Below are 16840 nucleotides of genomic sequence, written 5' to 3'. Positions count from 1 at the left end.
ACTCCCAATGTTCATGATACCACACTGGGCATGGTTCTTAGACCTTTTAGCTTCTTCTCCTTTTTTTAAAAAGTAGGTTCCACACTCAGTATAAAGCCAAACATAGGGCTTGAATTCACAACCCTCAGATCAAGACCTGAGCTGAGCTGAGATCAAGAGTTGGATGCTTACCCAACTGAGTCACCCAGGTGCCCCGTAGACCTTTTAGGAAGCATTTTTGCAGCAGGATTCAACGAAGACCACAGTCCAGTCATGGAGGCTAAGGGAAGGCTATGAAGCTAGAAGTCAGATGGCATTGGTTTAACCGGAAGACCCCCTGATGACAAGGGTATTTGGGGTTGTCTGGTCCATTGGGGATTCCTTGGGGAAGACTGCTCTTTAAAATCAGGAAACATTTTCACAGGAGTATAGGAGAGACAGGTGGATATTTAGATTCCCAGCTGTTTAAACAACCACTGGTAAATGTCTCTATGTCAGGCAGGAGGTCATCCTTGGTGCATTATTACAGAGCGAGAGCCAAATGTGCAATCCAATATTTTCATCAACAGTTGGGATTGAGGTGGGGAAACATGCCTCCCAAATATTATCAAATTTGCAGATATGGCAAAGTTGTAAGCTCCTGGGATAAAGACAGAACACAAGACAAGATATCCTCACAGCCCATCCTGTTGGCTGGAAAGAAGAATGTGAAATGGTACCAGGATAAAAGTAAAAGTTTTGCAATTGGGTTTTTAAAATCCATTGCATCAATGCAGAGTAGGAGTAAGAACCTGGCACCAGCTTGTGTGAAAAACATCTGAGGATTTTCGCTTCTGTGAGCCAGCCGTGGTGGCCAGGCTGCCAAAGACACAGTGTCCGTTCCAGCTGTACCGGTGGGAATGCCACACTCGGGGTCAGGCCAGTCACTGTCCTACAGTCCTCTGCACTGGTCGGACAGCCATAGGAACAATGTTGTTACTTCTGCGTCCTACCTTTTAAACATTCTATTTACAAACTAGTACCTGTCCCAAGAAAGCCAATCAGGAAGTACTGTTGCTATTCTGGGGTGAAGACTTGAAGGAATTAGGGGTGATCAGTCCAAAGAAAAGAAGCAAATGCAAATTGAGAATGGTCATCTCCAGTTGGGAGAGGGACTGTCCCAGGGAAGGGGGGGGCGCCCTTTTTGTGCAACAGGGCTCAGAACAACAGCAACAAGTTACAAAAGAGCAGACTTTCCACCCATGAGAGGAAAGATTGCCCAACAGTTAAGGACAACCAGAAGTCTGTCAGGTCTCAGGGACAGCCTGCTCACCACAACTCCTTATATTTGAGCAGAAGCTAATGGGAATGCCAAAGAAAGGCAGAAGCTGTGTAGATCTGGTCATTTTATAAGTCAGACTACCGATGGAGCTGTCCTTTAAGCAAATTTGATCAAGTATAACCAAGTACTCTGACAATAGTGATTTGCTTCTGTATTTTTCTCCTGTGAATTTTCTAACCTCCCCAGTTTTCAGAAAGGCTGGTCAAGGATCCCATTGAGAGGGTATACAAAAGATTAGCCCTCTCCCCCAAAACACAGTAAAATAACCATCATTAAATGATTAAGCTTCAATTGCAAAAAAATATTGCTTTGTTGAGCAAAACACTAGCCCAGTTGGGAGAAGCTCCATTGTACATTCCATAATGGAAACATTAGTTGCCAAATCAGTTGATCAATGTTCATCCAGGCCTTCAGCCTCTCTGTTCATCATGCACGAACTCCCATAACTGTAGAGGAAAAGAATGTGGCCCGTTTCCCGTGATGTGTTTTGTTTTCATTTACATCTGTGTATGTTTCCCGGCTTGGGGCCACCTGGCCTCAAACAGCTGGAAGCAGGCGGTATATTCAGGGGCCCAAAGCCAAAACACATCAGCTCCTGAGCCGTGGTCTTGCTGAGGGTAGTTGCTGGCCGTGGGAATATCATCCTTCCTCTGCCTTTGCACAGCTGTATGTTCTAAACCACTGGAGGGAAAACGATTTCATATTAAGATTCATTATTTGTTTTAGATCATAAAGCTTGGCAGTTCCTCACCCATGACTGTTATTCCAGCTTACAGGCCAGTGTCCGTGTAAATTAGGCTATGACGGGAAACTCTGCAGCGAGTGCAAGGAAGATTATTACCGTGACCCACTGGGGCGATGCATTCGTAAGTATTACTAATTCTAAAAACACAAGGACCATCCGCCTGGTCTGACCACAGGCATGCTATGAACCAGCTGAATTTTAAATTCCTTTATTTGATAGAAAATTCACAATGTGCAATCTTTGCTTTGAAAACAGTATTTTTTATAGCCTTATAAAAAGATTTGTGTCAAGCCTTTGGCTACATTACATGTGTTGAAGCCTGATTGCAGTTCCTCAAAGTCCCTAAAATGCAACAGACGTCTGAGGTCATGACCTGTGGCCTGTTTTCTGCTATTTGGAAGCATGTTGACATAAACAGCTTCTAGAGGGAGGTGCAGGCCGGGAGATGGTTCATAGGAAGCCAGAAGAAGAGGGAATGTTTCCCCAACTTGGATCTCGTAATTCTGGCTCTTTCAGATATTCCCTGTTTCATTTATTTTAAGATATTCACAAAAATGCCTCCTGGGTGCGCTAGGTCGTGAGCAGATAAGGCAAGGCCCCTATGCTCGTGGAGTTCATGTTCTAGTGCCTTTCGCCCCATGTCTTAGCACTGATTGCTGGGCTTAGAGCAGCACCGTCTGACAGAACTTTCTGCAGCAATGGAAATGGTCCAATTGGCACCGTTGGGATGCAGGGGGTCACGGGCCTGGGAGCTGATGAGCACTTGAGATGTGACTAGTGCGGACGAAGAAAAGAACCATGTGTTCAATTCATTTACGTTTCAGCAGCCCCGGGTGCTAAGTAGCTACCATATTGGACAGTAGATTGAGAATCTGGGTTAGTGGATTTGTGAATCTCTGCGGTCTGCTGCCAAAAGAGGTCAGTCCAAAGAAATATCCAATGTGGTGGGCTTATCGCAGTCACCTCTACATAGCCACACGTGGTAACTTTTTCCTCCTCTCTATTCCTTTCTAAATGTGCTTTTGTGGCTAAGATAAATGGCCTTCATTTCCTTGCCCCATTCAAATCCATATCCTCAGTGGTTCCCCCCAGTCCCACTTAGTTTTCTATCTGGAATGGAGACGTTAAAAACCATGGAAGAATTTGGCTCCTGGAAAATCTGTCTGAGCATCTTTTGCCTGTGCCCTCCTAATATTTCAATAATCTCGTGTTCTGAAATGCTTTCAGCTTTGATAGAGAAAACTTTGCAAATGATCAACTGGGGCCATAGACTTTTCTAACACTCCTGGAAAAGAACCATTAATAAGCTGGTGACTTGACCTAGTGCTGCCCCGGAGAGGCTCCTGCTGAGGCCTCTGAGCCAAAGTGAATGTGCTGGACAGATGGGATCTAGTTGAGGAGCCTAGTGTGTTAATCAGTTTTTATTTGTAATCGGGATTTTTACTCAAGCTGTAAAATGCATTTTTAAATCACTTTTTCCTTGCAGTTAGTCTAGTGACACAGGCTAATGATGTCCTGACCTTCTGGAGATTGCTGTAACTTCCATAGCTCTATCCATTCTCCGTCCTCAGCCTTAATCAAAAGGCTACTCAACTGAATTACATGTAGCATCTGTTGCTGTTATTTTTTTTAACTTTTTTTTTAGAGCAATTTTAGATTTACAGCAAAATTGAGAGGAAGGTACAGAGATTTCCCATATATCTCCACCCCCTACACATGCACGGCCAGCCCCATTACCAACACCCCCATGTTACAACTGATGAACCCACGTTGACACACGCCATAACCTCCAAGTCCACAGTTCACGTTATGGTTCACTCTTGGTAGTTTCCATTCTGTGGGTTTGGACAAATGTGTAAGGACACATACCCCCGATGATGGCATCATATGGAATATTTTCACTGCCCTAAAAATCCTCCGTGCCCCACCTGTTCCTCTCACCACCCCTCTCCCCACAGCCCATGCCAGCCACTCATCTTTTTATTCATTTCCATGGTTTTGCCTTTTCTAGAATGTCCGGTAGTTGGAATCCTACAGTACATCACCTTTTCAGATTGATTTAGTTCATTAGGAGGCAGGCATTTAGGGTCCCTCTGTGTCTTCTCATGGTTTGATAGCTCATTTCTTCTTAGCCTTGAAAAATATCCCTTGTACCACAGTTTTCTTTACCCATTCACCCACTGTAGGACATCTTGGTTGTTTCCAAGTTTGGGCAATTATAAATACAGCTGCCATAAACATCTGTCTGCGGGGTTTTGCATGGACATAAGTTTTCAACTCCTTTGGGTAAACATGATGGAGTGATTTCCCCTCTTTTCTGGAGGCTGGACTGGTTCTCCTTATGTAATGGAAAACGGCGTGCATCAGCACCTGCATGCTGGGTTTTCCTGAGACAGAGTGTGGTCACGAGAATTCCTAGAGGGTCTCCGACACGCCTGAGTCACCCACAGGGGGAGTGGCCCCAGACGCTAGTGTGACATCCCCTGCTGGGTCCAGGTTAGTCATCGAACAGGTGAAGGAACCCACACAAGAACACTCACACAGTAAAGACGACACCTGGTATCTCCATCTGGGAACCATGAACGGATGTGTTAGTGGGACGAAAAGAGGAGTGCTGTATGTAACGGCCACCGCCAGGTCTCTGTAATTATACCGGTTTTTAAATGTTCACCTTAAAACTGGGCATCGGGGATATTTTCCGGGGAGAGGAGTGGGCTTTGTTCTTGAGCCAGAAGCAATAGGCCAAGTGACTGACATTCTCTGCTCCCTCTGTCTTCATTTTAGCATGTGACTGCAACAGGGAAGGTGCCCAGAAGCCCACCTGTGACCGGGACACGGGCACGTGCCACTGCCGGGAGGGGGTTGGCGGCCCGCGATGCGATCGCTGCGCCCGGGGTCATGGCCGGGAATTCCCTGCCTGTCTGCCGTGTCATGGCTGCTTTGATCCCTGGGACCACACGGTTTCTGCCCTCTCCGAAGCGGTGCAGGGGTTAATGAGGCTGGCCGCTAACATGCGAGATAAAAGAGAGCCCATGAGGGTCTGCGAGGCCGACTTCAAAGGCCTCAGAGAGAACATGTCTGAAATAGAAAGGATTCTGAAACATCCTGTTTTCTCATCGGGGGAATTCTCAACCGTCAAGGATTATCAGGACTCTGTTCGGTAAGATTTGTGCTCAAGCCATAGAGAGCAAGTTCCTGATGTGCCTTGACTCCCGTGGAGCTTTAAAAAGGCTTCAGTTTCAAAATGTACCTATGTGGACATTAGGGAAATAATTTTTCAGTCAGTGTCCAGGTTGGTCATTGTGATGGTCTTTCTCTTTCTTACCTACTTAGGATTTCATGGGATCTTTCCAGATGACATCGATTAGAACAAAAAGGCAATCCATCATTAAGAGCTTGGTTTTGGAAAGCCCAAACCCAGCAGAGCTGAAAGACACAAAATTGGGAAAAGGGTCATTTATAATACAGATTTTTTTTTTTCCCAACCAGGCACCCAGGGGGAAATTTGCTGAATCCTCCCAAATTCTTTGGTTGCTTGGAAAGCCCATACGTTAATGTGAAGTCATAGAGCAAGTGTGAGAAGTTCCTCAAAATGCATTGTCATTTTTATTATATGTTATATATATTTATACAGCACACATCAAACATTTCTGGAAATTATGTTGGTTGGTCTGGGTCAGGGCTCAGGAAACCACAAGCAAAAGTCCCGCAGGCCACCCTCTTTTGTAAATGAGGATTTGCTGGTACACAGCCATGTCCACTTATGTGCCTGTCCTCTGTGGCTGCTTTCCTGGGACAAGGGCAGGTGGAGCTGTTGTGGCAAAGACTAGGCCCCCCCGCCAGGTCTAAAATATTTACTATCTGACCCTTTACAGAAAAAATTTGACAATTGCTCTGGGCAAAAACCAGGATGCACGGGATACAGTTCTCCATCCTTCTATGAGCACATAGTCTACTAAGAAGTCAGAAAGACTGATTATGTAGCAGAATATCCCCTTCCTCCCACCCCGCCCCGCTATCAAAGATCCCGGATTAAAGAATACTTGAAGATGCAGAGTTTTATGTTATACAAAATACCAGTGTCGATATAAGGCCATTCATTTTCATCAGGCAGGAAGTCCCAGAGGTACATAACAGCTTAAAAGTTACACAAGAAAGAAGGTAAGAGTCCACCGACATAGTTCGGAGGAAGGGCCAGGCCAGGCTGGCAGCTGAAAGCGAGCACATCTGTAGCCTCATAAAGACTGTTGCCCTGCAGGATTTGAACCTTGGGTCCCCAGATCTTCCCACTTTTTAAGAGATGTCAGACCTCCAGATTTTTATGCAAAGGCCCCCACTTTAAAATACAGCAGCTAATCCAACGGTGCTCTTAGAAACACCGAATAGGCCAAGTAAATGTGTCTGAGAATGAGCTTTGGCTCATGGACCACAGGCTTGTGGTTCTAGAATATGGAGAACAAAGTGGTCCTGTCAGGCAGAATGAGCCGGCCGACAGTAGGCATTCTAAACAAAGAGACCACAGGACCTCGGAGTAGAGCAGAAAGACAGCAAGAGGAGCAGGAGTCCCAGGGCCAGGCCTCTTCTGCCAGACACCAGCACGTCTGTCCCTTCCCAAGCCACCTGCGGAGCTCCTCTTCCTCCTTAGCAACCACCAAAACACCGCCTCCTCCCTGAAGCCTTCCATGACCTCCTCAGAAAAAGACACGTGTTTCCTTCTCCATCTTCCCACCTCCCTGTGCTTCCTGGGCAGTCACCCGACCAAGTGGCCCCTGGAGGCAGAGGTTACCTTCTCCAGGCTCCCTTCAGTAATGTAACAAATGCTTGCTGGGAAAACTACCGACAAAGAGTGAGGCGGAGGACAGGAAAGCAGGATGTCACGAGTACAGGTGCCGTGACTGAAATCCATGTATTGCTGTGTGGCCTTGGGCAAGTTATTTCACAATCTGTGAAATCTATTTCACAGATTTCTTGGGAGAATTAGACGCGCTACTGAGCATGTGCCTGGCGCATTGCTGGGCTTCAAGAGTCACATTTGTAATAACAGTAATTACTATCATTGTTATTATTATTAACGTGATGAATTATGGTCCTGACAGTTGGCGCCAGAAGGAAAAGTCTGTAGATTAGAAGGGAGAGTTAGAGCAGAAAATGCTAGGAAGCATTAGTTAATGCTTTGCATTTCTGCCAAGATAAATTAGTCCCAGAGATTCATTTTGTCATTTTCCTCAACTGTACTCATCACAATTTGCACCAAATTTCCTTAGCATGAGGGACATTACTGATTATTTCCTTGAAAATAATGGGTGCTGAGCCCAGCACATTGAAGCAGGACAGAGCTAGCACCATGGAGAAGATGAGGCGAGGAAACATACCCTAGGCCTGGGTACTGTCACCAACAAGGAAACCTCCTCGTCACTCATGGGAATGACAAGGACCCTGTACAGCAGAGGTACTAGAAGGATCCTTGCTGGGAGCGGATTTATTCTCGATATAGAACTGCTTCTTTCCTTAGGCTGGGTGAGGACTCCCATGTTGAAAGCTGAATATAGGTCGGATCTCATGGATTTAAATAAACCGTATCTGAATGAGTGTTTTTGCAAACCCAAAGCAAAAGGAGACAGACAGAGTCTAAATAGTTGAAATGGAAAGATTCAAAGCCCTTGTCCTGCTAGACCTCATATGTGGATTGTGTTTTAAGTGAGTGCTAAAATATTCCCAGAAGCTGAATTGACAAGAAAGAGAGGAACCATGAACAGAGCGACAAACTGTCAAACAACATTGGGGAAGAAAGATCGGTTCTAATTATGAGGTTGTCTGATCATGAGGGCAGTGTTGTGTTTTTTTTTCGCTGGTCTATCAACAGGAATACAAGCTTCGCTACATTCACTGTCATTTCCCCTCCAGGGAACAAATCATGCAGCTAAGTGTGCAAATGAAAGCTGTGCGTGAGTTTCCAGATCTGAAAGAAAGGATAGGGAGAAGGAGGAATGAAGCAGACCTCTTACTTGAAGAACTCCGGCGAGAAATCGGTTTGCGCTCCCCTGCCCGCAGCGCAAGCATCACGGGTAAGAGAAAACGCGCCTGGAGGCCCCACGGATGGGCGCTTGCTGGCGGCCCCATCATGCGTGCCGTTAGCAAGTTGCCCGGGGCTCATTGCCACAGAGCCTGAGCACTTTAGGACCTGAAAACACACCCATTAAAGGTATTATTTGAACACGAATATTTCAACTTTTTCAACAGGACAGAACTTGGGTAGCATGTGCTGAAAATAATGAATACAGCTAACAGTGAAGCCAGTACTGACCCCCAGAATTCTCTCCTCGTGCCACAGCATGTAAGGGGTCTCGTGTAACAGGCTTCGGACTGAGAGTTGGATGTTCCAAAACCAGCTTGTCCCTCTGAGCACGGCAATGAGGCTCAGAAAGCTCCCTGCCTTGGCTCTTCCCTCTGAGTCAAAGGAACAAACAGTGACACTCAGAGAAAGGACATTCAAGCGTTGCTGTCCGGTTGCCTCTTCAAAATGGTTCACGGCCTGAAAGATTTGGACCCCCAAATGGAGCACGGGGAATAGAATTCTTCGTGGGTTTACTGGGAAAGGCTCCAGGAAATAGATGACTTCTGCCTTAGACTTCACAAAATGAGGCTAAAATTTGCCAGATAAATAAAGGCCAAAACTCATCCCAAGCAGTAGGAAGGTGTGGTTGTCTCATGCCCAGCTTCTAGCTACATAGAGAATAAAGATCAGGACTCTGGGCCTCTGGTTCCTAAAATATGGAGTTACTGTTCAAAGTCCTACGACACTATCATTTGCAGTAAATCATTCTGTATTTTCTTCATGAATTTGTATTTTACTAAAAACATGGAAAATACAGATCAGAGCCTAAGAACATAATTTCTAGAATCAAACCACCTACCTCACTGTCTGTGAGACCTCAGGCCAATAACTTTCGTCCCGAGAGCCTCGTCTCTCACTTGCAAGGCAGGAGTGATCCCACTAACACATACCTCAGCGTTTTGTGAAGATTCAGGAAGAAAACTGACAGGAAGTGCAGGCACAGAGAAAACACTCTGCAGTTGTGACCTGCTGTCATCAGTTTCAGCATGACAGGTCAGCACGCTAGGGTACCCCCACAACTTCTACCCAGAGCCTGTTTTTATAAAGGGAGTCTCACCAGGAGACAGGCTCACTGGCCGGTGCCTGTGGCTGCTCTCACTCTCCAGGGCTGAGAAGTTGTGACTGACATGCTGCGGCCGGCAGGCCTAAATCATCTGTTCTCTGGCCCTTTCCAGAACAAATTTGTCAACTCCTGCCCCATCTCGTGATGTGAACTCGGCTGGTTTGTCACGTTAGGGTTCGTACAGGCAGTCATCACTGACACTAATTAATACATACTTCATCCATCTGTGGAACACTTTAGAGCAGACTCTTGGATTATTTCACTTAGTCCTCACGAATTACAGATAAGCAAGCGATCTGGAGATGAGCCAGTTAGCTGAAGGATGTAGGCAGACAGTAAAGGGCAAAACCAACACTCACGCTGTGAAAAGATTGTCTTGATAACTGGTATGGAATTTCGTTTGTTCTCACAAAACTTACCCTACCTCAATTTGCATTAATGTAGATTCCTCAGAGGACATCAAGAAGCATTATCAGACGTCATCATCTGCTGAAAAGAAAAGTAATGAAACCATTTCTATCCTAAAAAACTCTGAAAAAACCAGAAACGACTTACTTACCATTTTTGATACGCTAACCTCAAAACAGAACTTGTCATTGGAAAAACTGAAGCAGATTATGGTACCAGATATCCAAAGACTGAAAGAAAAGGTAAATGTTCATGATGGTATGGTAAAAGCATTTGTGGTTTCTGTTTGGCATACAAGTCTCTTCAGTTGTATTTCCTGCCTTGCATTTTATTTTTTTATTTAGACTTTGTAAGTGTATAGATATAACCTAAATTTAGATACGCTGTATTATATAAGATACAAATAATATAAATATGGTAATTGTATTTTATTATTTTATTTTCTAAATCAAAGTTTGAGAAAATTCAGAGTAAGACTGTGGCTTGATTTTATTATCTTATCTTTATTTATATTATTTGCTCTTTCCACAATGGTACAGATTATAGACATTTGCTCCTCTTGCTTCCTTGTAAATAAAAGGTAATTTTTATTTAAAAAAAAAAAGAAAGAAATTAACATGCAAGAAATGCTAGATATTTGACTGTTTTCTCCAAAAACTCTGAGCATAAAAATGCATTGATGCTGACAACAAAGGATTCAGGTATTTTGTTCCGGAGACACGTTTCACAAGGTTGCGTCCACGTGCTAAGCATGAACCACTGTCGAAGAAACACTTATGCCTAGAGCACTGAGTGGCTCCAGTGAACCTGGATGGCATCAGCCAAACCTTGCCCACATGTCGCTTTTCAACATGAATCCTTTCTCCCTTGAGGTGTGTGCAGACCCCGGGGACATGCCGTGCGTGCTCTCATTCTGTGATGGCCCCAGCTGCCGCAGCTCCCCACCCCTCTCCAGCGATGCCCTCCAGCAAGCTCAGGAGGTAGAGTCTGCAATTCGTAATTTGAGCGACCAGGTTCAGGGTTGGAAGAACCAGGTAAATATGGCTTATCTTGTTTTATTTGTAAAGCTGTAGCAATAAGAAGAAAAAAGCAAACTGAAATGTTTAAAACAACCATTTAGCTTCTAGGTGAAAGGGTAGATTCTAGATATTAGGTGTTCCTTTTTTTCCTTTTTTTTTTTTAAAGACTTTTATTTATTTATCTGTCAAAGAGAGACACAGTGAGACAGGGAATATAAGCAGGGTGAATGGGAGAAGGAGAAGCAGGTTCCCCCAGGACCCTGGGATCATCACCTGAGCCGAAGGCAGATGCTTAATGACTGAGCCACTCAGGCGTCCAATATTAGGTGTTCTTATGCTTGGAAACAGAGGATTAAATATACAGATGTGTGTAAGTGTGTGTGTGTGTGTGTGTGTGTGTGTGTGTGGAGAGAGCGCGAGAAGAGAAAGAATTCAAAAGTCTATGTTTGCAGGACATAGACTCACATGGATGTTTCTTCTCTAGCAAACACTACATAAAAAAATGGGAGGCTCTTAGCCTTAAAGGTTTGAAAACTTTAGATTTCCCAAAGTAAAGACTAATTTGTAAAAATTCAAGGGCTAAATATACAAATTCCAATGTTAAAATTTAATTTGATTTAGAAAATGTTGTAATAGGGATACACCGTTAGGCCTTGTACTCCTTCCGATGTTGTTAGACATGAAATAGTAGTTTTAATATTTAAGTACCTGATGATTGAGTCACTAATAACTTGAACTGTTTTCATTTATTTTTCTGATCATATTGATAAATGAGAATAATTTTTAATTGCCTAATTTCCCTTGGGTTTTTTTTTTTTGTGTGTGAATACATTACACATTCACCTGGAAATGTTGAATACAATTTTAGGTATTCTGTGACTAACTGGATTCATCTTGTAACATGATGATGATGTGTACCCTAGTTGGCTCCATTTTTGACACTATATATAGAGTCTTTGATGAAGAAGAAAAATCTCTTAAAAAGCTAAATTTCTTGGGGCGCCTGTGTGGCTCAGTGGGTTAAAGCCCCTGCCTTCGGCTTGGGTCATGATCCCAGGGTCCTGGGATCGAGCCCCGTGTCGGGCTCCCTGCTTGGCTCGGGGAGCCTGCTTTCCCCTCTCTCTCTGCCTGCGTCTCTGCCTACTTGTGATCTCTGCCTGTCAAATAAATAAATAAAATCTTTAGAAAAAAAAAAAGCTAAATTTCTTTACCAACAATATGAGCACTGGGTATTATAAAAGACTGATGAATCATAGGCCTATATCTTGGAAACAAGTAATACATTATATGTTAATTAATTGAGTTTAAATAAAAAATTATTTCAATGAGATTATATATACACACCCCAAAATATGTAAGTTAAATATTATAGCAGTCAGCATTCCTGTTTGTAAGCAACAGAAACCAACTCCTGAATAAAACGGTTTCAGAATCAACAGGAGGATAGAAGGCCAAGCTTGGGAACGAGCTGAGAACCACGGCTAAGATATGGTGTGCATCTCACACTCGTGGGTGCACACATGTGCACACATGGGCTTGCCCGCACATGCATGTGCACACAGAGCTGCACTTTCCTCCTTGAGCCTCACCTGCGTGAGCCTGAGCCCCAGCTGGTCCCAAGCCCTTGCTCCACAAGCTCCCAAATCCAGGTCCTGTGCAAGCCTCTGATTAGCACCAGCTGGCGGATATCCTGCACATCTTGAATGTTGCAAATTTTTATTTACATAGTCATAATTCTGCGTTGCTACCTAGTTTTCACTTAGATGTTACTCTTCCTTCTTCCAACAAATATTCTTTGAGTGCCTACGATCCGGCCTGGCATCCTGGTGGTTAAAACAATCCTGAATTGTTCAACGTAATTTTAAATGATTACACCTTATTGCCCCTTCTCAAAACAAAACAAAACAGAAAAACCAAAAAAACCACAAAACCAAAAACCCAGAAACCTCACACCATTTAAAATAGCCCTGTGTTAAGCTTTTACTTTTAAAAGATAGCCCCTGATGTATGTTCTAGCAGGATCTGGCTTCCTCAGCGCCCAACTGAAGAACTGGGAAGGGCGGGAGCGGGGGGTTTTCATGTTGATAAAATGGTGTGCTATTTCCCTCTTGATTAGATGGGGCAGAAGAGTGCCAGGAAAGATTGTGAGAGAATTCTCAGGAGTCAGTGGTGACAGAAGATGGATTGCAGAGAGATATTTTAAGAGTGAAGTAATTTAGCAATCTCTTTCTCTCTGAATACAGCATCGACTAATTGACACAGATATAATCTTTACAATTTTGTGTTTTCCTGTCCAGAGTATTTATTTGTGGAATTCTCATTTTACTTTCATGTGTTCTTACCGCTAACCTTTTTTTTTTTAATTGAAAGAAAACATAGAACACTGTATTAGTTTTAAGCATACATGATTTGATAGATGTATATATTGCAAAATGATTGGCACAGGAAGTTTGATTAACATCTATCCCCTCACTTAGATTTTTTTCTCATGATGGGAACTTTGAAGATCTCTCTCAGCAACTGCTCACCATTCTAAGATTTTCAAAGTTCTAGGAAAATTAAGGGACAACTCTCAAAAAAAATGAAGATACATATTTTTCATCATGTAAATATTTTTTTTGTTTCATCATTTCCAATGAATGCAACTAAATCCTTTTCCAAAAAATCCGTATGGCTCAAATTAGGCTGACTCCTTTTGTGAGGAAATAAAGGGAGATTCTTTTTTTCCTAATTGTGCTTGATCCTAATTAGCCCTACTTCTGTCACAATTAATTTATTCCATAAAGCTCAACTTGTTGCTGATGTTGCCCTATTGCTTTCTGGGTGTTTTTTTTTTCCCCCCTCTTTCTCTAATTTGTTGGAATGTCAAGAAAAGCTCAGGAGTCTTCTCAAATCACATAATTAAAACTTTGCACTTCTAGAGGGCAAGACTTTTAGACCTATCATTCCTCCACCAAGTGTACAGGATGTTTGGAATTTATCTTTGTAGCCTGCTCTGAGTTCAAACTCGTTTATTAAAAGGAGGAATGCTTTCTTTTTAGCTTTCAGAGTAAGTACATTTTTTCAATTTGAGGAATGTCAAGAAGAGTAATTATTTTAATTTACATAAAAGAAAATGCTCTTAACTTATTAAACATTATGACCACTGTAAGTAGTCCCAAGTAATTTGCTGACATTATAGAATGCTAAAGTCTCATTAAAACAGAATTTTTGTTTTACATTTGTACCAGGAAAAGTCATTAGCACTAGGTCAACATGGTTTCCAAATAATTTTGATCACTAAGTGTTTGAAGAGATATATTCACATTATTTTTTTACAGATTTTATTTTTTAAGTAATCTCTACACCCAACATGGGGCTCAAACTCACAACCCCAAGATCTAGAGTCACTTGCTCTACCAACTGAGCCAGCCAGACACCACAAGATAAATTCACACTAAACAAACATGATAATGAAAACCAATAACATCACCTTATAGAGAAATCCCTTAAAATGAATCTTTTATTTAATCTCTATGCTCCTATTTTGTTTTTAGTCAGTTTCCTTTGGTCCAACTAGGTAATTAAACATCACACAATGTGCCTAATTGTTGTGTTTTCCTCATTGTTATTTTTTTCTTATTCCAGCTCAAAAATGTAAGTAAACTGGCAGAAATCTCCAAAAACAGTGCCTTACAGCTAAATGAGAAACTGAGAAATATGAAAAATCAAAGTGAATCTGAAGAAGAGAAAATGAATCTCTTAATCAAAAAACTGAAAACATTTTTGTCAGGTAATTAGAAAAATATATTGGGACTAGTTTTGTTTCTTTTTCTTTGTTTTTTGTTTTTAAATATATACTCAAACATCATAACTGAGTTCAAATTACATTAAGTGGAAATGAAATGCCTAAATCAGAAACATAATGTACCCTTTGATATAAAATTTCTTAATGAAAATAATTCCCAAATATTAATTCTATCAAAAATATATGGCTATCTGTACAAGATCAATTTAGTAAAAAGTCCTAGAATTTAGTTAAAATTTCAAACAAATGAAGTGGGTGCTTAAAGTGGGTTTTTTTTTTAAGAAAAAAAGTCTAACATGATGATTCTATCAGATTTCTTAATGTTATGATTCCATGATTTTCTCTGCTGACAGATTGTGTAAGATCAAAGCATACCAGATTTCAGTTAGTATACCAAATACTATAGGGAGGTGGTATCTAAAATATCAGTTTTTAACTATTATAGACTATTTTCCAAGTTTCCTATTGGTTCTCTGTGATCTACTGAAAAGAATAATTTGATCCATTTATTATTATAATTATGATGCTCTTATCCCTCATTGTGCCTTACTGTAGAAGTTCACTTTTATTTTTTAAGAAGTTTATTTTAAATTTACAGAGAATTAGTAGTTGAAGATAAAAATGAAATAGTACAGCTGGAAACTGACCTGAAACTTCCCTCTCTGCAAATAATCCAGCTTGGGTATGACCGTATATGGAGTAAATCATAAGAGGTTTTCTTCTCCATCACCATCTCCCAGATTCAATAACTTAATGCTCTTCACGTGAATCAGCTGACAACTGGGATGTCTGTTACCATCATTGCAACCACTTTGTGAATCTGTTTAATAGTAGTAAGAGACTCCTATGGCCAATTACTTTTTCTATCTCCATGTTTCTAGATACTGTATGAACTCAGCCCAAGTCCTGATTTTTGAAATAAGAATAAAATGAGGCAGCGCAAGTCATCAGTAAAAATGACCAAAATAATCAGTAAAAATGAATGGGATGAGATCGGTCTACTGGACATTTTGTTTGTTTCAGTGTGTTAGCTGGATGGATTGGTATTGATTAGACACAGATCTAGGAACTGGTTGGTTTAAGGAACACATTAGCTATTTCTGCAGATATAGGTCAGTTGAGGCACCAAAACCAAACCAAAACCAAATTGCCAGACCAGTCATGCAAAATGGCACCATATGCTTCTGGGCCCCAACTGATGGCTCAGAAGGCAAGGTCTGCTGCTTTCCACCTCATGCCGTTGGTCATGGAGACTATTCCCTTACTGGTCTCATTGGCATTGCTGCTGAATATATCTCTAATTTTTTTAAAAGATTTTATTTATTTATTTGACAGAGAGAGAGAGATCATAAGTAGGCAGAGGCAGGCAGAGATGGGGGTGGGGAAGAAGGCTCCCCGCTGAACAGAGAGCCCAATGCGGGGCTCGATCCCAGGACCCTAGGATCATGACCTGAGCCGAAGGCAGAGGCTTTAACCCACTGAGCCACCCAGGTGCCCCAATATATCTCTAATTTAAAAAAAAGTTTAATTACCCCAATGAATTTAAAAAAAAAAAAAAACTCCAGATTATTACAACAAACATTAGACTAGGCAAAGGGAAAAATCCTATTCTGTAAAAGACACATCTCTGATCTGGGTCCCAAGACCCTTGGTCCCCAGGAAGCAGTACCCTCCTCTCACCAATTTCTCTTCCTCTATCCTTTCCATGAAGCCCAAATCCAAGTGTTATTAAATTGTATGGTGGCTGCACTCCTCTGCTCGTCTTGACCATCTTTGTATTTTCCTTGTGGTCTGAAATTCACCATGGACAAAGTTAGCTGCCACTTCTCCTGCAAAGCCCATATCAAAATTTTGAATTTACGATCTCATAACAAATGCCAGTAAATGTTTGATGATGAATATCGGGCCAAATTAAAGTTACTTTTTATTAGAACTTTTTTAATAAAAGGAAATACTCTTTCTTTCAAGAGCCAACTTCCGAGTACAGTACATGCTATTTCAATCATGAGAGTGATTTACTCACACACACAAAAAATTTCATTACTTTTTTTTCCAAAAACATGACAGGAAGTAAAATAGTCCTTTTATTTTAAATAAAAAGCTAGAACAAAATGATTACCAAAGGGATATAGACTCATGTCATGTCTGTCAAATGCTGGAAGGTGTCTGTGGTGCCCGCTCCCTCCTGAAGAAATTCCAAGTTCCTCAGCCTCCCATGTCAAGGCTCCTGGGCTCTGCTCCCAGCCTTTCGGGATGTGCAGCCCCGCACTGCAACTCCACTCTCTGCCGCCAGCAGTGATCCGAGGACGGCTTCTTGCTGCAGCCAACTTTGGTGTCTGAGTTTTGCTCAGCTTGGAATGCCTTTACCCCTGCCTTTACCCCACTCCCATAGGTACAAACTTT

The 16840-nt window shown here is 42.1% G+C and overlaps 1 protein-coding gene and 1 long non-coding RNA gene across 5 annotated transcripts in view; one reads left to right on the top strand and one right to left on the bottom strand.

The window, feature by feature from the left end:
- LAMB4 (laminin subunit beta 4) overlaps window positions 1-16840 on the top strand; it is a 97599-nt gene that overhangs the window by 67183 nt on the left and 13576 nt on the right. For 3 of the 4 annotated variants that reach the window (XM_032306026.1, XM_032306027.1, XM_032306028.1), the window contains 6 exons: window positions 2070-2166; window positions 4830-5205; window positions 7950-8110; window positions 9668-9873; window positions 10504-10665; window positions 14278-14422. In XM_032306026.1, the coding sequence (XP_032161917.1) occupies window positions 2070-2166; window positions 4830-5205; window positions 7950-8110; window positions 9668-9873; window positions 10504-10665; window positions 14278-14422 (1147 nt within the window). Of the gene's footprint in view, window positions 1-2069; window positions 2167-4829; window positions 5206-7949; window positions 8111-9667; window positions 9874-10503; window positions 10666-14277; window positions 14423-16840 lie in introns of those variants that run through there. The other variant, XR_004277116.1, reaches the window with a different exon arrangement.
- On the bottom strand, window positions 1022-6471 carry LOC116569649. The gene is made up of 3 exons (XR_004277117.1): window positions 6355-6471; window positions 5371-5471; window positions 1022-1981 (listed from the first exon to the last, which is right to left on the bottom strand). It is a non-coding gene; the product is annotated as an uncharacterized LOC116569649 (long non-coding RNA).

The sequence above is a fragment of the Mustela erminea genome, chromosome 11 (genome assembly GCF_009829155.1).
Source record: "Mustela erminea isolate mMusErm1 chromosome 11, mMusErm1.Pri, whole genome shotgun sequence".
NCBI classification, from domain to species: Eukaryota; Metazoa; Chordata; class Mammalia; order Carnivora; family Mustelidae; genus Mustela; species Mustela erminea.
The sequence above is the reverse complement of the archived record's forward strand: the minus strand, read 5'-3'. Positions and strand labels throughout refer to the sequence as shown.